General features: G+C 38.3%; 1 protein-coding gene across 2 annotated transcripts in view; it reads left to right on the forward strand.

The window, feature by feature from the left end:
• atp2b2 (ATPase plasma membrane Ca2+ transporting 2) overlaps positions 1 to 18068 on the forward strand; it is a 138146-nt gene extending 120078 nt beyond the window's left edge. Inside the window, exons 13-24 of one of the 2 annotated variants that reach the window (XM_028575540.1) lie at positions 2144 to 2385; positions 3908 to 4142; positions 8949 to 9128; positions 9253 to 9340; positions 9508 to 9614; positions 10624 to 10815; positions 11071 to 11284; positions 11400 to 11611; positions 11791 to 11898; positions 12058 to 12240; positions 13566 to 13658; positions 16813 to 18068. In XM_028575540.1, the coding sequence (XP_028431341.1) occupies positions 2144 to 2385; positions 3908 to 4142; positions 8949 to 9128; positions 9253 to 9340; positions 9508 to 9614; positions 10624 to 10815; positions 11071 to 11284; positions 11400 to 11611; positions 11791 to 11898; positions 12058 to 12240; positions 13566 to 13658; positions 16813 to 17121 (2163 nt within the window). In that variant the 3' untranslated portion in view covers positions 17122 to 18068. The remainder of the gene's footprint in view (positions 1 to 2143; positions 2386 to 3907; positions 4143 to 8948; positions 9129 to 9252; positions 9341 to 9507; positions 9615 to 10623; positions 10816 to 11070; positions 11285 to 11399; positions 11612 to 11790; positions 11899 to 12057; positions 12241 to 13565; positions 13659 to 16812) is intronic. The other variant, XM_028575539.1, reaches the window with a different exon arrangement.
• Positions 18069 to 21547: the final 3479 nt, after the last annotated feature.

The following is a 21547-nucleotide window of genomic DNA, read 5'->3' on the forward strand; positions in this document are numbered from 1 at the left end:
GTAGGTGTCAAGCGTACTGTAGATAAAATATAGCAAGACCCCAGATCAGCTCAGTGTCAGCTAATAGGGGTCCAAATGAACAACTTGTTATTGTGCTTATTTCCTTTAGAGCTGAAACAATTACCTGATTGTAAACATTCAGTCAAAAAACTGAAATGTAACTATTTTGATTGATGATTTGATTGATTGATTTATTGTTTCAGTCATTTTTCATGCAGAAGTGAGGATTTACTTTTCTTTGCATATATGATAGTAAACTAAATATCTTTGGGTTTAAGACTGATGATTGGATAAAATAACATATTTGAAGACACTTCAGGGAGGTAAACTGGGAATTTTTCATAATTTTCTGAAATTGTTATAGCAAACAATTAATTAATTCACTGAGAAAATGTTCAGCAGATTGACCAAATATAATAATAATTTACAGAGTTATTTCCACGAGTATGTTTCTGAAGAGTGAAGTTGGACATCTTTTTATTCCCACATGTCTGTCTCAAACCAAAATGAGGATCAGCTTGAGAATGTGTGATTATGTGAAGAGGCATGTTATGAAAAATAAAAAGTGGTGTGTGTGTGTGTGTGTGTGTGTGTGCGCGTGGTTGAGTGTGGTTGAGTATGTGAAGGATATAGATATAGATGATAATGACGTTTGTTTACAGATCACAGTAGCTGAAATAGAAAACATAGAAAGTCATGCCATATATGCTTTATTGCTTGTATTTCTGTGTGTTTTGACAAATTAGTGTGAGTGAGTAAATGTAGTGCAGGAAATACTAATAAATAAGGACTGGGAAAAGAGTAAAAGGGAGAGACAGAAAGATTCAAGGACATGTGTGTGAAGTGAGATGAGTGAAAATCCTGTCAGAAAATCTGAGCCAAAGAGTAAGAATCCCCAAGTGGCAGAGAGAGAGAGAGAGCACCATCTTTCCTTCCAAGTTTGCTTTGTCCAGTGTTACCATGGCAACGCTTTGTCTTCCACAAGCTGACCACAGTCACACACTTACACCTACAGTGAGTGCGTATGCAGATTGCACACATTTACTGTAGCAACTGAACAGCCACGCACACTGATTTTAACAGATATCATGCACAAACACACATAACCTACAGTCAAATACTCTACTGTTGGCTGATAATAAACACACTCCAGCTTTGAGGGGTAGAGAAATTTCTCCACTGACATCACCTACTGTACACCATTTCTCTATTATTTGGAGTAAACGCATTAATCGATCATCAGCAAATTAATCAGCAACCATTTGGATTTGAGCTTAAAATGAATGATTTGATTTTGAAATGATTTGAGCTGAAAATTGGCCACTTTTCTTTGTTTTCTATGACAGTAAATTAAATTTCTTTGCTTTTTTGATTGTAAGTTAGACAAAACAAGCAATTTGAGGCTGTCTCTTTGGGCTCTGGGATATTGTGATGGCCAATTATTATTTAACATTTTCTGATAAACCATATTGATGAACCATGTTCTACAAGTTTTATGTAAATAACTAAACCAAAAACATGTCACCTGCTGCTGTGTCTATTGTTCACAAACAATCCATGTAATCATGTAAATATGTGGATACCGAGATGTTTGCTGTACTGGAGAAAAACACGGTTCCATAAATGTATATTTACAGATTGCAGCTGGTTGAGCCGTATGCCTGAAATAAGAATATCCAAATTTGATTCCATCTATCTCATCTACCACCCTCCCACACAGAGCAACCCTTTCCCCTGCTAGCTGGTTAATTATCACTAGCAGCTATTTCAAGACTATTTCATTGGTTGCCCTGTGCTAAAGAAAAAAGAATCTTAATGATTGAATAGATCATAGAACAAACAGTATAATGTTTGGTCCCAAAAGGTATTCGACTGAAGACTTGAGAGTCTTCATACCATGGAGAGTCTCCATGACAGGATATCAGAAAACACAACTATTGACCGAATAAAATCATATATGAATAAAAGTATATAAAATGAGGGGTAAACAATCATGAAATGTCTTAAAATCATCAAACCCTATAATGAGAAATTAGGTGAAAAACAACCGCAGGTAGCAAATAAGCACATATTGTATCGCTGCAAATATTTGGCTGAAAATACAATTGAACATCCGAAAATCTCTTCCTCTTCCCCTCTTCAGCCCCCAGATAAGGAAGGCGGTCTGCCGAAGCAGGTGGGCAACAAGACAGAGTGTGGCCTGCTGGGATTGGTCTTGGACCTCAAGCGGGACTACCAGCCAATAAGAAACCAAATCCCAGAAGAGAAGCTTTACAAAGTCTACACTTTCAACTCTTCCAGGAAGTCCATGAGCACTGTCATCAAATTGTCTGATGGGAACTTCCGCATGTACAGCAAGGGAGCCTCTGAGATCGTCCTCAAAAAGTGAGTCTGGTTTTGTGTTTAAAATGCGATGTTCCTGATAATAATAGCAGCACATAACCTTGTTGTACAGTCAGTAATATGATGTAATCAAGTGCTGATTTTTGTATAAGTGTATAGCTAATTCATTTTGAGTGTATAACCTATTGCACATTCTCAAGGTAGTGAGATTGGGCTAAGTATCAACTAGAAGGTCACACAATTGTGACATTTTTCAGAGCATTGCAATAACAGTACAGTAACAAATGACTAACTCAGAGAAAAACATGAGACACAGTTATAAAGCTTCCTGCACCCACTGAAGGAAGGAGCAGAAATTCTTTTTTGACAATGAATGACATTAAAATGAAACTGTAATAAAAACTAATACAATGATAAATTGTAACAAACAGCCGTTACACTGTGGATTTAACACATTTAACATAAATACAGATAAAGCTATAAAGCTTAATTTGATATTAATTTGATTTGTTATATGTAAGGTTATATACACATTTTTGCAAAAATGACTTTTGCACAAATTACAGTTAGTTGCTATTTTAAATGGCTTACAGCAGATGAATTTGAATCCAGCTCTGTGTGTTGCAATTTGTGTTGGTAATCTATTTTCCATTTGTATGTTCATTTATTTAGCTAATAAGAAATCGATTTACTGTAGATCAGATACAAATGGGTTTTGGCTACAGTAATAATTTAGGCAAAGCTTTGCTGGTAACATTGGTCCATCATGCATCATGCATCCATAACCACTAACATCTGTTGAAAATGTGGTGGAGAATAACTTTAACACTTTCTCCTCCATGCTTGGAGAAGTGATATATATCTACATTTATAAAAACTATATTGTTTTTATATTTGTTAAAAAGCTTGATGGTATTTTCAAAGTAATAGTTCAACATTTTTGGAAATCGCTTTATCTGCTTTCTTGCTGAGAAGAGAAGATCAATAAAAATGTTCATATATGTTCATTAAATATGACGCTAGAGCCAGCAGCTGGTTAGTGTAGATTAGCATAAAGTGGCGAGTTGCTGTTTTTTGTACGGATTAAACAAGCTCAATCTAGTGTGTTAATTAGTGAGTTTTGGAGGAGCTCGTAGGTGGATTTTGTTACCGTTGGACAGAGACAGGCTAGCTGTTGCCCCCTGTTTCCAGTCTGTATGCTAAGCTAACCGATTGCTAGCTGTGGCTTAATATTGAACATACAAATATGAAAAGATGATAATGATCTTCTCATCTAATTCTCGGCAAGAAAGCAAATAAGCGTAGTTTCCAAAATATTCCTCTAAGTGTTAGATATGTCTACACTGATGAAGCACTGATGATGAACTTGAGACAAAAATGCTTTCTGTTCATTCAAAGTTACTTCATATAACACTTCATATTACAAGACTGCATACAACATTCAGTACAGTAGGTGCATCAGCCAGGATTTTTCTACAGTATGCAGTATTTGGTTCTGACAATACCAAATGCACAATACACAATTTGAAATACACTTATCCCACCACTCCACCCTTAATTACAGATGCAACCATATCCTGAACGAGGTGGGCGAGGCAAGGGTTTTCCGTCCACGCGACAAGGACGAGATGGTGAAGAAGGTGATCGAGCCCATGGCGTGTGAAGGCCTGAGGACCATCTGTGTGGCGTACCGTGACTTCTCCGGTGATCCCGAGCCCAACTGGGACGATGAGCCCAGTATCCTTAACAACCTCACAGCAATCTGTGTTGTTGGGATAGAGGACCCTGTCAGGCCAGAGGTAGGAGAGTGTGAGATATTCTGGTGACATACTGAAAGGAGTGGGCTGTACAGGCATGCTATAGTACTAGAAACTGTACTAACCATCTATACTACGCATACAGTTTTCATGCCTTTCATGCCTTTGTGAGGATGTTTAGACTTTTCTACATACAGATCTGTAATATCTGAGACAGTTGTCTGAGAGACAACCTAGACATGATAGACAGTGAAATCCTTTGCATCCTGTATGTCAAGACTGTTAAAAAAAGAAAATCTTTTAGGCATAGATACTGTTTGCTAAAATTTGAACTTCTTTCTTAAAACACAAAAATTAAATGTATTATATAAGTAACGTAAACGTGAATTGATTTCAAGATTACTTCAGACTGGAGGAAAAGTACATGTATTTTAATGTAGTACAGTTTGATGGAAGTATTTATAAAGATAAGTGACATAGACCCCTAATTAAGCCTCTTGAGGAACTCTGTACTGTATTTGTTTGATGTTGGATAATTAAATCAGTATTTGAAGACTTAATATATACAGTATATATACTGTACACAGTTTGGGTAAAAAAAACCTATAGGAACATCATCTTTGAAATTTACTACTTTACTGCTTTACTATGTACTACTCTGTTGAAAGTAAGTTTTTAACCCTCAGTGACCTTTTTAATAGACTTTCCCTTGAATTTTCCTGGATTTCAAATCCTTGGATTGTTTATAAGCCTCTATTCAGTTGCTAATTGATCTATGTTTTTCCTAGAAGGCCCAGATTTAAACAGATAAACAGTTCTATGGATTTTAGTTACATAAGACCAGTTTCTGTTCTGTGATCACTTCCTTAAAATCATCTTCTTGTTCGTATTATACTGTACTTGAAGAAATGTCTGTCACTTATTTATTTATCCTTGGACATTTAATGATGAATTTGATGATGAATGGTTATTTTATTGCAGTACTTTTTTTCATTGACTTGCTTAAGGAAGCATGTTACCTCAATCTTGTGAAGTAAATGATGTGAGACCTAAACAGGTGGAGCTGTGGGGCCAAAGTGTGAACAAAGCAGCAAGACTGTGGTGACAGTAGCCACCTGCACAGTGAGCTGACAGAGACGGATCATGTGTCATTTGAAAGACTTGACTAGACTAGACTAGACTAGTGTGTGTGTGTGTGTGTGTGTGTGTGTGTGTGTGTGTGTGTGTGTGTGTGTGTGTGATCAATTGCTTCGCTAAATGATTATTGATTCTTGAAAGGTACACTTCAGACCAGGCCAATCAGCTTTACCTGATTTAAGACTGAATGGGCGTTGCTCAGTTTCCGTGTATTGCTAATATTTTCAACATGCATTTGCTACTTATATGTGTGTATATATATATATATATATATATATTTTTTTTTTTTTTTAAATCGATTCATTACGTTGGGTCCTCAAATGGTCAATTTCTGGTAAAGACACAGATCTAGGACACCGCAGATGCCAAGTGAGATACTGTGCTTGATATTGAGGCATGGACGTGTTCACACCAAAAGCCTTGTGACTGAGCACATTTACTACATTATATTTAAGTACAGGTGCTGCCACCTGAGTATTTCAATTGAATACTTTAACTAGTTATTTTTTACTAGTGTTTACTTGTCAGTTTGCAGATATAGATTTTATATTCAAAATATAAGACGATCACACCTTTTATTGGGTAAAAATCTCCAAAACATAGAAGAGTACATAAACATTCCCTAATTTGAAGACATGGTACGGGGTTTGCACCCAACAGTGACAATTCAATGCATTGCTGGAGTTTAAACTCCCAAACTGCAATGAAATAGTAAGACCACAGTATCCACTTGGGCCAGTGACAACAATTATTACAGTGATTAAGAAGTTGTATGTATGTAAGGCATCATTAATTCTCTTTGAAAACAACCATTCTACAAAAAAAATCACTTTTGATTCATTTACTATTTATGTTTACGTAATCCCTTACTTATTGATTTTTATTTTAAATCCTTTTGTCTTATTGCTCATTCTCACTTTGAGTACTTCTTTCAGCTCTGTTGAAGGCAAACAATTCTGAATTTCACTTTCAGAAAAGGAGAAATATAATTGTGAGAAAGAAAGTCGAGTGGGTAGAGAAATCTGTGTAGAGCAATAAACTGACCTCACTTGACAGCTCCTATGCACGTACAGGGAAGCAGGAAGCTAACTGACTGAATTATTCAACTTCCTCCTTTTATCTTTTTTCTATCACCCTCCTCACGCTCTAACAAGGCCTCTCATTCAACCTCTTCCCACCATGTTTTCTCATTTTCACCTCTCCGTATCGTAGGGTTTAACAATTAAATGTTTTCAAGCTAAATTTTGCATAATGGACATGCAATAATGCAGCTTTCTGGCAGTTTAACACATTTCCCTTTTGTCTCACCACAGAAGTCTCCTAACATCGGAAATTTTCAATAACTGATGAGAAAAAGCAGTGCACTGCTGCAACATCTATCCAGGTGTCTTAGTAAGGCTGGCTAATATTGAAAATGAGATGACTTTCCGTTCTACTTAAAAGGTCACACAGAGTGGTAAACATGTTTTTGGTTTGTTTAGTACTCTTCAGTTTCTTCCTCCAGAATGTGATGTTCTTTTAATAACTAACTGTTGCCCCTGGAGAGACAGAGAAAGATAAAGAGATTCAAAATCAGATTCATGTCAGAAGGATGTTGAACCGCAGGAGAAGGAAGACGGGTAAGGAGAGAAACGGAGGAAAATGAGACTGTAACAAGATCTGTTTTAGAGACATGCAAGGCTTGTTTTTCTGTCTCACCTGGTAGCCTCCTACCCTCTTCCTCCATCGGGCCATGTTGTATTTTTAATAAGCCTCCACTCTTATCCTTTTTCCGCCACCTTTTGCGGATGACCAGTGAATAGAGCAGTGGGAATCAAAAGGAAAAAAGAGACAGCAGGGGTGACAGATAGGCAGACAGGGATTTGATATCTTGATAACAATGACTCAGTGAGAGCAGTGATGGCGGAATCTAAGTACTTGTTCCACTTGCCACAGTATTTACTGCAAGAGCTTCTTTATTTTGTCAGATCATATTACTTACAACCAACTTAAAATGTATCGTAGCTTGTGCTTTTTGTTCTGTAAGTGTTTACTTATAGTGTTTATTAGGCAAGAATAAAGGCAACTTTTTATTATTGCCACACGGACGTTTCAGGCAAGACGCCCTTCTTCAGGGGAATTTTTGTTTTATATTTTTTATAAGTGATGAAAAGCTCATTTGGCTTTGTTGTTGTTGTTGTTGTTTTTTAAACAAGTAGCCCTTTGCCATAATCTTAATTAAAGTATATTTGTTTTCTCTTTCTAAGTCCTTGAAATAGCGTATAATTTGACTGGTGTCCATTGAAAATTTAAATACTTCAAAGCAGTTAAATTGGTTTGATTCATTTTAAGTACTTTTTAAAGCATTGCACTCGTAATCTAGCAGCAGAGATAGCACATCATCTCTTTTACAAATGAGGTGAATTCAGAAAAAATAAAACACAGCCCAGCTCACTTCAATAAACTTAAAAGTTAATATAAAGGTTTTGCAGCTACAGCCTTTTTTGGTCTTGTGTGACCATTAGCTTTTGGTGGCTAATGTAAGCAAACTTTAGGAAATATTGCTGTATAAGGGACATTACTGAGTCAGCTTACCGATTATCAATTTGTCTCCATTTTTGCTACTGTTGCTACAGTAGGTTTTGGTGTTAAGCATACTGTATAACACATATTGGCCACTGTTTAACAAAAGTTGCAAGAGTCAGTCTTGTTTTAAAGCTATATTTGATGAGCCATACATTGTAATTATAAGATGTGGAATTACAAGTAGGATGTAATTATATGTTTCTGTTTGTTTAACCTCCAGCTTATTAAAGACATGCCCGCCTCCACTGTCTAGATTTACTTTGTATCCACTCCATTTAAATGAGTTAAATCCTTTGTGGTTTTCACGCATGAGCAGCTTGATTCGACAGTTTAATACCAATATATTTACACATTGCGGTGGTGGATTCATTTGGTCTTCCATCTTATGTTTATGTTCCACTTTGCAAGTGTGTGTGTGTGTGTGTGTGTGTGTGTGTGTGTGTGTGTGTGTGTGTGTGTGTGTGTGTGTGTGTGTGTGTGTCAATCAGAGAGAAAAAGATACCAGGCCTCCAAGTATGTGAAAATGGATGTGAGTTGTTGCTACTGTATGTGTTTGTTTGTGTGTGGGTTTGGAGAGCAGTGGTCGCCCACACTGACCTTTGTCAGGAAGAAGATGTGTTTCTGAATTAATACTCTGTTTTTGCTAGCTGGTTCTACCACAAATGAATCTCCATACAGTAACATTTCCCAGTTATTCTACTAGACTAAGTCTTGCGGGAAAAGAGCTCAGATAAAGTAACGTGTTACATATTTTGTTAATACAAAAAGGGACAAAGGTAGCAGAATACGGTTCTGATAAATTAAAAGTTTAATGGAGTTAGATTTGTTTTTAATGTGTGTGCATTGTTGGTCAAAGTAACAATGGATCACATGATTACATGGTTGATTTAAGTGACAAAGAGATTTGCCTCTACTGTTTTGGTTCAGTCTCACGGCTCAAGCCCTAAAAACTGACTGTTACCAAATGCGACTAGCTGGTGAACATAGAGTAGCATTTAACAGCAAGTAGCTCGATGTGTGTTTCAGGAGTTAGTGGAGTGCAAAATAGAGGTAAAAGAGAGTGAATATTGGACTTACATTCATCAGGGGGCCAGAAACACGACTACAAAGTAATGCTATGAAATGTGTTTATGTATCACTCTTTAGGTGCCCGATGCTATATTGAAGTGCCAGCGTGCAGGCATCACAGTGCGCATGGTGACAGGAGACAACATAAACACAGCCAGGGCCATAGCCATTAAGTGTGGTATCATCCACCCCGGAGAGGACTTCCTCTGTATTGATGGCAAAGAGTTCAACAGGAGGATCCGCAATGAGAAAGGGGAGGTACAGTAACTACTGTCAGTGAGCCAGAGAGTGAGAGAAGCTGAGCTCAGGAGAAAGAAAGATACCTCTCTAAACCTAACTCACAACCACCTGTCCTTTTATTTCTGTCTGTGTGTGTGCCCAGGTGGAGCAGGAACGTATGGACAAGGTTTGGCCTAAACTCCGAGTTCTGGCCAGATCTTCCCCAACCGATAAACACACACTCGTCAAAGGTGAACTGGTTGCACCATTTCATATTCATGCTGATCGAAATTAAACGCATCTAGTTTTAACATTGTTTGTCTACATAGAATTTCACAATGGCAGTAAAAAAATGAAATTATTAGGTCAAGATTATTGTACGTACAAAAGCTCACGTAGGGGAATTGTTGTCTTTCAGGCATTATTGACAGTACTATAGCAGACCAGAGGCAGGTTGTGGCTGTGACAGGAGATGGTACCAATGATGGACCTGCACTTAAGAAAGCTGATGTCGGCTTCGCCATGGTGAGCAAACCCTATTATCTTTTTTGTGTCATTTTTTGCCTTGCTTCTTTGGAGATTGATCTCAGTCAACATCTGCATATGTCTTTTTCACCTCTGCAGTATTAAGGGTTTCTTCTGAGGCGCTCTGCCTCTGGCTGTGTATATTAGGAGCTCCCTCTAGTGGATTTGTGAGCTCACCTAATTCCTCTGCAGTACATAATATTTTTCCATTTCTTCATGTGAGAAGGGGACCAACAGATACTATAAAGGCTTCAGGCCGCCCTACACGTTATTGTAGGCTCAGTTTAATATACAACTTAATTTTATACAATATATGTAGTAGGGGGTCCCTGCTCCATCTCTCTTTCAGTTAAGGGGTCTTTGGCTTAAAAAACATTGAAGACCCCTGTACTAGAATAAATAGCCGTGGATGCAGGGAGGGGCCCCTTGAGGATGCCTTTGTACAGGGTTCAGAATTTTGTGCCACACCCCTGCTGACCCCCACCCCCCACTTTATGCCCTTGGCCCGATTTGGCGGTGCGGCTTGTGTGATCCCATCACAAGATGGTCTCTAGTTTCTTCCACTTATGTTTGTCTGTGTATTCATCTTCTCTTTTGGGGAGGACATTGATCTTGTAACCCTGCTAAAACATTTGTACATGGTTAATTGAATTGAACATGCTCTCAAGCATTCTTTCTATCACCACAATTGAGCACTGTTTAAGAGGTTCTGCCACTCGTCCTATAATTCTGAAAAGCATGACAATGTCAGGGAAGGTGTCCTGCTTCTCTTATAAATATGGAGCCTCCTGTCATCAAACCACCAATACACCCACTGGTCCCCTAATTAGTCTGCATCACTTTTATCCATCCAGCCTCACGTCCAGAGTCCAGTTTTTTTTTCTCCACTGGCTGCAGAGGTGATTTAGACAGATTTCTTTCAGTTTGAATGTGTTTGTTGAGGAATAGTGCATTATGATGCAAAAGATGTTAGTTTCTTTCTGACTGTACCTTTTCTGCACTCCTGCAGGGTATTGCTGGTACAGATGTGGCCAAGGAGGCATCAGATATCATTCTGACTGATGATAACTTCAGCAGCATTGTTAAAGCAGTAATGTGGGGCCGGAACGTCTACGACAGCATCTCCAAGTTTCTTCAGTTCCAGCTTACTGTCAATGTTGTGGCTGTCATAGTGGCTTTCACTGGCGCTTGCATCACACAGGTCAGAGGCGTGTGTGGGCATGTGATTGGGTTATATTATAATGACTGTAGTGTATTCTGTAAATCAAAAGCTGTTGAGTGCAATACTTCATCAAATATCTAGAGAAACAAGCAAAACAATATATGTAATGAAATACAAGTGTTTTAAAAACTGAATCAGTCACAGTAGCCAGAGTACTGTTTATTAGTTACTTTCAGCCCGGGTTTTTATGAAAATTATTGGTTCTTAATTGCAATTTCCTTTGCGTTTCCGCAGGACTCTCCCCTGAAGGCCGTGCAGATGTTGTGGGTAAACCTGATTATGGATACTTTTGCATCTCTGGCCCTGGCGACAGAGCCTCCCACAGAGTCTCTGCTAATGAGGAAACCATACGGTCGCAACAAGCCTCTCATCTCCAGCACCATGACAAAGAATATCCTGGGACATGGAGTCTTTCAGCTCATCATCATCTTCACACTTCTCTTTGTTGGTACGCACTATAATTTTGCTCTGCGGTACGCCACGGGTTCTGCACCTTAACAATAATGTGACATGAAATGGGTTCAGAATTAATGAAATCATACCAATTCTTTCCCCCCCTGTAGGTGAGAAGATCTTTGACATTGACAGCGGCCGTAATGCTCCTCTCAATTCTCCCCCATCTGAGCACTACACCATCATCTTCAACACCTTCGTCATGATGCAGCTCTTCAACGAGATAAATGCCCGCAAAATCCATGGAGAGAGGAACGTCTTTGATGGTATCTTCAGGAACCCCATCTTCTGCAGTATAGTTTTTGGCACCTTTGCTATGCAGGTAAGCAGATGCAAGTTTAAGCAAATCATTTTTTTTATTTTTAGTTGGTTATTATGATATGTTAGATAATGTCATGTCAAATTGAACAAATTATTTTCTTTTCTTTTTAATTCACAAGTGAAAGTAATTTTCTTTTTTCTCTTCATATATTATCCTGGCTTATGCTTTGCTCTGTGTAGATTGTGATTGTGCAGTTTGGAGGGAAGCCATTCAGCTGTCAACCTCTGAACCTGGAAAAGTGGATGTGGTGTGTTTTTCTTGGGCTGGGAGAGCTTGTCTGGGGACAGGTAACATGCCAACTCATCTGTTTCTGTCTTCCCACTGTGCTTATTTTCTTGCTTTTATTCTAGTTTACCATGTTTTACTCTTCCTCTGTGTATCTCTGCTGTACTACATGCTTGTCACCTTTTCTTTTGACCAAGTGCTGTGTCTTCTCTATGGGTTAGGTGATATCCACCATACCCAATAGCAGGTTGCGTTTCCTGCGGAGGGCAGGCCAGTTAACTCGGAAAGATGAGTTACCAGAGGAGGACGCTAATGAAGACAATGAGGAGATTGACCACGCAGAAAGGGAGCTGAGGAGAGGACAGATCCTCTGGTTCAGAGGACTCAACCGCATTCAGACTCAGGTGAGGACACAAGTTCAATCCCAAGATGTGATTTGTTGTTTGATTTCACAGAAAGATTTTGCTGGATTGATTCTGCCTGAAAGAAAAAATATAGGGATATTTGATTTAAAAAGGGTTACTCTTGTCACTCGTATAATTTCTTAATAATAACATTTTAAGGTTTTTTGTAGTCAGTTAAGCAGCATTAAACACCAACAAGGATACATTTCACCTGTGATATTTTCTGACTTGGCCTTTTGTTTTACTTTTGTTCGTCTTTGTCATATAATCCATTTTCAGTAGGAAGTCGCACCCCCTCAGACTTTACCTGAGAAGCATACAGTACCTCTAAGAAGAAGTGCTAGACTATGTTATACATGTATGTTCTTCACGTTACTCAGTAACAGCCTTAAAGTCATTTTATCTCAAGATTTATTTAGGTACATGAAGATGCAGCTTTCTCTCGCTGGACTGAGGTGATTACCTGTGTGGACCTGTGGAAGATCAACGGTCAAACCTCGGGGGTTAAATACAACTGGGCATAGTCACTGAATTGTTCTCACTGTGACCAACTCTACACACCGTTATCACTGTGATATTCAAGGCAGTTTTGCTTATGTGTTGGATTTGATTTTATCTCAGTGATGTGTCACTATTGATCCAGGGTGAAGCCATCCCATGACTTGATACTGTGGACCAGCAGATAGTTTTGATTCTATTTGTTTAGGTTTTTGAGATCTCTGTCTCTGGGATTTCTGTTACCGACCAACCAAATACAAAGGAGTTGAATGGAATGTTGGTCTGTGGTGCTGACAACATTGAAGAATTACACTTGAAATATTCACCAGCATAAACCTCTTTCTAGAAAAAATTGCCCCATTAATCTGGATAATCCACCCAATATACTGTCGGTAGTCTTCATAGGACCTTCCTCAGTACAAAGTAGTTCCAATAGAAACTGTTCACAGTGAGGTCTGTGGATTATTTGTAGAGCGGAATGGGACATTGTTTCTGTAAAGACACATTGCTGTTGCTTTTTTAAACAATTGTAAATGTATGCATTGGATTTGGGTTTGTATGTGTGTGTGTGTGTGTGTGTGGGGGGGGGACAGAAATCTTTAGACGAGGTAAGAGAGATGTTTTTTGTAATTTGGGCAAACTAGCCCTTTGAGTCAAATTTACCATTTCGTTGAGGGGATACTACACCCTGACCATCATGTCATGATTGAGACACTTTGTACTCCCTTTACCACCAAAGTCACCCAGCCAGTCAACCTGTGTTGCCATTTGGTCTCTGTCACTCTGAGCAGCCATTTGTCCTCTCCTGTCCCGCTCTCCTCCCACAGATTGACGTAGTGAACACCTTCAAGAGTGGCACCTCATTTCAGGGGGCGGGGGTTCTGAGACGCCAATCATCCACCACCAGCCAGACCCAGGATGTAACCAATGTTTCTAGTCCTAGTCACGTGTCCTTGTCCAATGCCCTTTCCTCTCCTACAAGCACTACTGCTGCTACTGCTCCTTCCACTACTGGCCGTGAGTCAGAACTCTGTCAGTCTGCTTCTCTGCCTTTTTTGCTTCAGGGGTGCCATCATGTCATGAACAAAAAGTTTCTTTGTACATTGTCTGGCTTGTTATTCTCACAACAAATTTCCGTGACAGTCTCCATTTTGGGGTTGGCATCTCTGAAGATTTGTCTTTTTTTCTTTCTTGCTTTCTGCTTTTTTCATTTCTTCGCTTTCTTTTGTCTTTTTGCTGTTCATACTGGATTTCAAATTCATCTTGATATTTCCTCCCATGCTTGGGTGTACTGTCGTCTCATCGGTGAATGTGTGTTTGTTTCCTCAGAGTGCTAGAAGCGCAGGACTAAGGGTGATACCCACGGCGTGACATTTCAGGTTGTGAGTTTGTCTCCCTCTGCTCATCCACCATCCCATCCTTCAATTTTTCCATTTTTTATGTCTTGACGGACATTAATGTAAACTAATTTCAATCAACTCACCAAGGGACTGGGTAAACATTCAAGTATAAGTTGCAATGTTGTCTTATTTCACCTGTGAGTTTGCTACTAATGAGGTAAATTACACTGAATTGAACTGAAGCTAATTCTGACCTGCTATTTTATGTATTCTCCAGCTGACATGTCATCTGCAATAACAAGAAAACATAAAGGAAGATACAGTTTGTGTGCCAGCCTTAAAAAAAACTGCAATAGCCACTTTAAAAATGTTCATTTAAATGGGGATCCCAAATGGTGCAACTAAAATCTACCCACAAGGGGCACTTTCAGGATCAGAGACTATATCTGCTTAATGCTTTTGTCCACCTCCGTCTTCTCTTTCTTCCTCTCTCTTTTACACACGCTTTGTCTCTAATCTTTATCTACTTGATGAAAATCAGATGTAAAACAGATCAGATGTGGACAGGAATGGAGAGTCACCATAAAGCAGTACTGCACCAATAATTCATCCCGTCTTGTCGCTTCATACTGTCGGTGTAGTTGACTGTCATGTTGCCATAGTTACGGACATAGATTCTCTGCAGCACCAGCGATGTAAATTCAACCCCCCACCCTTTCCTGACACCCCATCAGTGTTACTTGTCAGACATCCTGTCACATGCACTCATCCCGACAGGCTTCTCTTATTATTTGTTTTATCTGTTTTGTCTCCCTATACCCTAATCTGCCACAGTGCTACAATCTTTACAGTATATACAGTATTCCCATACTGAAAAAAACAAATATCTTTGAGGCTGTTAATAAAAAAAAACTATATTAATATTGTGCTAATGTTTTTTGGGATGTTTTGTAATTATCACATATTTTGGGCAGACTTTGGATTCAAAATATTCAGTGCTAAAATTATTGATGAAATATCTTGATAAATTGTTGAAGTCATTTATCAACCAAAAACACACCACATTCACTGGTGCAAGTGTGAGGATTTACTGTTTTACTCTGTTTTCAATGTCACTATAAATTGAGTAGTTGGAAATCACCTTTTAGATTTTGGAAACCATTTTTACACTATTTTCAGGCATTTTTATAGACTAAACACAAAGTCTGAAAATTATTCAGTTTTCAGTAAGGCCTAAAAAATATCTGTGGTAACTTATATTCCTGCATTGGTGGTCCATAAAACTATTGTTTTATTCACAATTTAAAGATTAGAGGATTAGCATTTTTCACTGACGTTTCAATATTTGTTAGACCATGCATTTCAGTAACATAGGAAAAAAAATGCTGCTGTAATAAACTTCATGGCTTCAGCAAACAAAAATCCTAATAAAAAATGAGATGATATTTATACAAAAACATTATTTCTGATGTCAACTGGAACATTACCAATGCAACCATGATGACGTGATGCCCCTTTTGTAACTTTTGTATACGCCCCAGTGTGCTGAAATGAGCAAATGTCCTGTATAAAAGTATCAAATATCTTAATATCTTTTAAGCTCTTTTAATTGCGTGTAGAGCCTAAATGTCTGCATCTGTTGATCTTGTACATACAGATAGGGTTTAATTTAAACAACACTTGCTTATAATCCACAAATTGAAGGAACTGACATACAAATACTATCCTCACTAGAGGTTCACATAGTTGTTTGGGGGCATATACTTGAGTGTTTACTTCGATGTGCATGGAGTTGAAAGCTGTCAGACCTCTGACAGCAAACTTATTATTTTCATCATTCACTTCCATATGTTTTGTGTTAGCAGTCTTTGTACTGATGTCTACTTCTTCATCGTCCTGTTGTCTTGTTGCATGCAGTTTGTGTTTACCTCTTGATTACTTCCTGTGTGCATACTATCTTAACCTGCTGTGTTCACTCTAAATGCCACAGTTTTTTTTACGAGTGTTGTTGTGAGTGAGTTTTACACAGCAATGCTAGTGTTGAACCAACTTCCTCTCTCCATTGCCCTGTTTGGGACCATGCTTTACACACCCTGTGCTATATTTGTGTGTTTGTGTGTCCCATTTAGAGTCTTTGTCTGTGATATTGTCCCAGACAGTGCTCTGGTACCTCCAGAAGTTTTTAAACCACCTGATTTGGATCTCTCAGATCTAACCTCCTTCCTTCTTACTGACCTCGTCCACCAGATTTCTTCAAACTTGCATGTGATATTCTCCTTTAATTTTTTCTTTAAGCATTTCATTTATTAACGTGGCTTGTTTCTAGGTATACAGCACATTGGACTAAAGCGTATACTTACAACGAGCGTTTGTGTTGCTTTGTTATTTGTTTTCCTTGAAATGTATGATTTTGTTTTGTTTTCATGATTGTGTTCCTCACGGCTTTTCTTAGTGCACGCCACAATTGAGTGACTTGTGAACTGTGGTCATCTTGTGAAAGCAGAACACAGACTGCAGTTGCTTTTCCTCTTGTTGCTCCTTCATCTTCTCCTCCTTCACCTCTTTATCCTCAATTGAGAGGTTCTCTCTTTCCCCTCTGTCCCTTCTCTCCTCCACTTTCCTCTTTTCTCTCATCCCAAGGGTCCCTCCCACCCTCCCATTTTGTCTCTGGTATCATCTCTCATCGTTATTCTTCTCTGTCCTCCCTTTTTTTTTTTTTTTTTTTTTACAACAGATCCGCGTTGTGAATGCATTCCGTAGCTCCCTCTATGAAGGCCTGGAGAAACCAGACCCCCGATCATCCATCCACAACTTCATGACACACCCTGAGTTTAGGATAGAAGACTCCACGCCCAGCATTCCCCTCATTGACGACACAGACGAGGATTCTGCTCGGAGGAGGAAGTACTCCAGCCAGCCCTCATCCCCCAACAAGAATAACAACGCCATTGACAGTGGCATCAATCTCACCATTGACACCAGTAAATCAGCCGCCTCCTCCAGCCCCGCCAGCCCTCTTCACAGCTTGGAGACCAGCCTCTAACCCTGATCCTAACCTGAGCTCTAACCTCTAATGTTGTTTTCTTGGAGTCTGGAGGCACATTCCCTAATTCCTCCAGACCTTTAACTGCAACCTTACACCTTGTCACCCCCAACATTTCAACCAGTCCAGCTGAATTCTCATTTTCAAGCCCCCTCCCTCCAAACCCCATTTACTTACCTACACAGGACAGGTCCTTTCCCCACTTAACCTTGAGCTCTTTAAGCTCTACTCTCCTCTTGAAATGGAGAAGTCTAAAGTAATATGGCAAGGTGAAATGAAAAACAAACTTATCATGCGATCAAAAAAGCGCAACAAAGCCACAAAACCTACACAGCCATCCTGCTTTTGTGGTTCTATGTGGCAGCAGTGGTGGTGGGTTAGACTATATGCGTGTGAGCATGTACTGTGTAAGAGTGGCGCTGACTGCACACATGTACTGTATGAACTGCGTCTTTAGTGGCACTGGTAGGAGGACGATGAGGAGGGAGACACTGCTGAGGAGTAAAAATCACGAAACAGGACAGACACTAAACTCCCCTTACACTTCCTCTCCTCAACAACAAAATTGTCAATACTGATAATAGTTTAAATTAAATTATAAAAACATTGTTATTATTCTGATTCTGATTATTATTATCGTTATTATTATTGTTGCTCCTGCATGAATGTACATTACCCAAGTTTTATTTAAAAGGCTTTTAATTTTATTGGAGTTCTTTCGTTCTGATGGGCTAGGTCTTGTGGCGGACTACTAATTTAAAGACAGCTTCTCTGAGTTCCTGGCCTGCAAAGTTCCCTCTTCTGTGTGGCATGAACATGTACCCGACTGTAAAAAATGTATTTCATCCATAAACAGAAATGTGTAATAAGGTGGTAGGGCTCAACTTGCACAGTAGTTTTGCACCTGTCGGAAAAGAGGAACGCAAAATAATAATGATGATGATAGCATTTATGGGATATATTCTATAAATATAAATACATATAAATATATTTAGAGAGAGTTTATCTTTGTTTGTTGGCATGTTGCCTTGTTCCTGCTTCAATGGCTCAAAATACTTTGACTTATTTATGTCTTAAAGAGAATGTAATTTGTTTACAACCTCGTAGAGATAAACTTCATGGTTTCTAGAAGGAGAGAGGCAAAGCGGAAGCTCAGAAGGACAAGAGCTGTGTTGGTGGGTTATTACTGAAAAACCATGTGCTGGAATTTGCCTGCTATCTTTTCAGATATTGTAGATATTTTTAGAGGATTAACAAACAAAAAGAAACCAAAATATAATGGGATATGTATTAAATGTGGAATCTTAGTATTACTCTATATGATTGTTGGGATCAAGTTGGAGTGGCTTGACTTTTCTAAACAGAGGCCTCCTTTTTGTGACAGAGGGGGAATATTTAATTCTTTTTTTCACTTCTCTCTTTTTTATTGTGTTTCGTTATGTTTTTTTCTGTGCTTCAGCACTGGCCTGGGGTCAGGGCTCGAGTCAAAGGCTGATATCAGGACCTTTACAGTGAACTGTCTTCTAGATCTGCTTGTTCAAAGGACTTGATTTAAAAATATGTGTGACCATCAAAAAGGCTGCAATCAAATCCTATTAGAAATATGTTATATTTGGCTTATCTGTGCTGCATGGAAATCAGACTTTTGTTTTTGTTAAAATTTTTGAATATATTGTGTTGTTTATTTTTTTAATTTAATTTCTATTTATTTTTGGTTTAAAGGATTTCCGTTTCCTCTGGCAGAGTGACACACGCAGCCCCGCAAAGCTGTTGGCATTTTTAACATAAAAAAAAGGAAAACCGACCAAAAAAAAAGACAAATTACAACAAACAAATCGAATGTTGCTTTGACTCTTTTTCTATATATATAAAAAAGACGATCATTTTCTGCACTATCTGGTTATGAATGAAAATTTCTGTGGTGTAATTCTAGATGTGCTTTTGTGTGTTTTAACCAAGCTTGTCTTCCTGCCGTCACAGAATATACAATAATCTAGCATCTCAACTGTAGTCACTAGTTGTAAATTTATTGTGCTTTGACCAATCAGACATTACCAGAGAAAAGTTACAGACTGCACATTTACCCAGTCTTATTGCACTCAGAAGGACAAGGCCACTTAACTAGCCTGTACTATTGTTATTTCTATTACTAACCGAAGTCATTGGCAAGCATGACGTGAGGGGCTCATTATACAACTTTAAAAAATTGAAAATTTTTCTACTTTACACTATACACTCCTCCTATACACTACTATAGTATAAACAATTATTTATCCGAGCAGCTCTTTTTTCTTTTTTCTATCCTCCTCTGTCATTGCCCAGTCGATCCGTCCATCTGGAGAGGGTGCACAATATTACCAGTCAGCTCAGGCGTGTTGAAAAAGTAACATGGATCATTTGAATACAATCTTATTTAAGTTGGGAAAATACTGTCTGGATTATGATATTCTGCTTAGAAGCTGTTGATTTATTTAGTTTCCTTTCAATGTTTTAACTTGACAATTTATTTGTTTATTTGTGTGTAAAAAATTAAAAACAATAAACAAAACAAACAACAGCATTTTCAATAAAAAAGACTTAATGTAAGCCAACAATCTCCAAACACTTTTACATCCAGGAGGACATTCAGCTTTAAGAGGATGCAACGAAGACAAGTTTAGAAATAATCTTTGTAAATACAGCAATGAGTCCACTGAGGACAGAAACTCCATGCGGACTGGTGTGAAAACAGGAACTCTTCCTGACTACATCTACCATCATGCACCACAATGAGTCATACTGCAGATACAGCTGTTTGGCTGTATGTAATCAATCACTGCTCCTGTCAGAAACACTTCAAAATATCATGATTACATCCAAATCATAACACATGTTGTAAAAACCAATAATTATGTTGATGATGACCCAGCGATAATGATGATGATGATTATGATGATGATATCAATGATACTTCTTGCAATATACTCTCACCTGCCTCGATGTACTGTATTTAGCCGCATGCAGTTTGTGGAACAAAGAAAAAGAGAAATGCCAACAGATAACTTTTTGGCATACTTAGCCATTTATGGGTAAGTGATTTAAGTGTTCATCTTGTTTTTATGATATTTTTTTTATCTATACAATAATTGTAAATAAAGAACTTAATGTCTTTGTTCATTTAATACTATGCAAAAAGTCATGCTTTTCTGATTGATACCCACCCTTAATCCTAGAGTGTGTTGCTGGAATGTTTGTAATCTCAAAAGTCAGTAAAAACAATGTGATGTAAATTATGTTCTAGCTTGAGGAAAAAAGTTAAATGATGATGGAAATTATTATTATTATTATTATTATTATTATTATTATTATTATTATGATGATGATGATGATGATACCATGAGGAGGATGATAATAATGGTGATAACAGTGGTGGTGATGATAATGATGATGATGATGATGATGAACTGTGACTCTTGCTGCTTGACTGTCCCATTTATCACACTCCTGACAGGAGCGCAAGTGAAAAACAATAATAATAAAAAAAAAATGAAAATCACTAAATAAATCCCAGAGCAGCATGACCCATCATGGTGTGTCCTGGCCCCGTGTGACATGTCCTGTTCTGATTCGTTGTTTCACCTTTCAGTGTACACTTTGATTGTTTTCCATTTTCATTGGTTTGTTTCAAAAGGTTCTCTTATATCAAATGTTTGGGCTTTTCAGTGGGATTGTCAAAAGAATCTCTTGATGTGACAACCAGTGGCTCCCAACCTTTTTTTTTTGCCTTTCAAATGAGGCAATATTGGGGCATCCCAATGTACGAGGGGTTAAACTGGTGGCTGAGGACTTTTGTTGCATATCATTTCCATCTTTCTCCCCCCTTTTCTGTACTGTCTTCTCTCCAATAGGCATAGAAAAGTTGTTTTTCTAGCAAAGTGGGAATTTGAGATTGTTAGACTAGAGGCCCGATGATGTACCACTATCCATTATTTAATCAGAAAACAATAAAATAGATAGAGGACTAAAAGTCTGCAGCCACGAGAACGGTTCTATGAGGCTGTACTTGAGCTAAATGTAATGACAATGCAACCATGCTGATGTTTAGCAGGTATAATGTTTACCATGTTCACTGTCTTAGTTTAGCGTGTTACCATGCTAACATTTGCCAATTAGCACTAAACACAAAGTACAGCTGAGGCTGATGGGATTGTCCTTAGATTTGCAGATATTTGGTCATAATCCAAAGTTTTGGACAAACTGAAATTTTGACCTAAAGATAGCGCTAGGTAAAAGTCACCAAAATCATAGGATTCGTTCTCTAATGACCATGAATGTCTTAACAACATTTCATGGCAATCCATCCTGAAGTTGAAGTTAGACCAAAGTTGTGGACTGACTGATAAGACATTGCTATCCCAAGAGTCACACATTGCAAAAGAAAAGCTTA

Source organism: Perca flavescens, chromosome 4 (genome assembly GCF_004354835.1).
Source record: "Perca flavescens isolate YP-PL-M2 chromosome 4, PFLA_1.0, whole genome shotgun sequence".
NCBI classification, from domain to species: domain Eukaryota; kingdom Metazoa; phylum Chordata; class Actinopteri; order Perciformes; family Percidae; genus Perca; species Perca flavescens.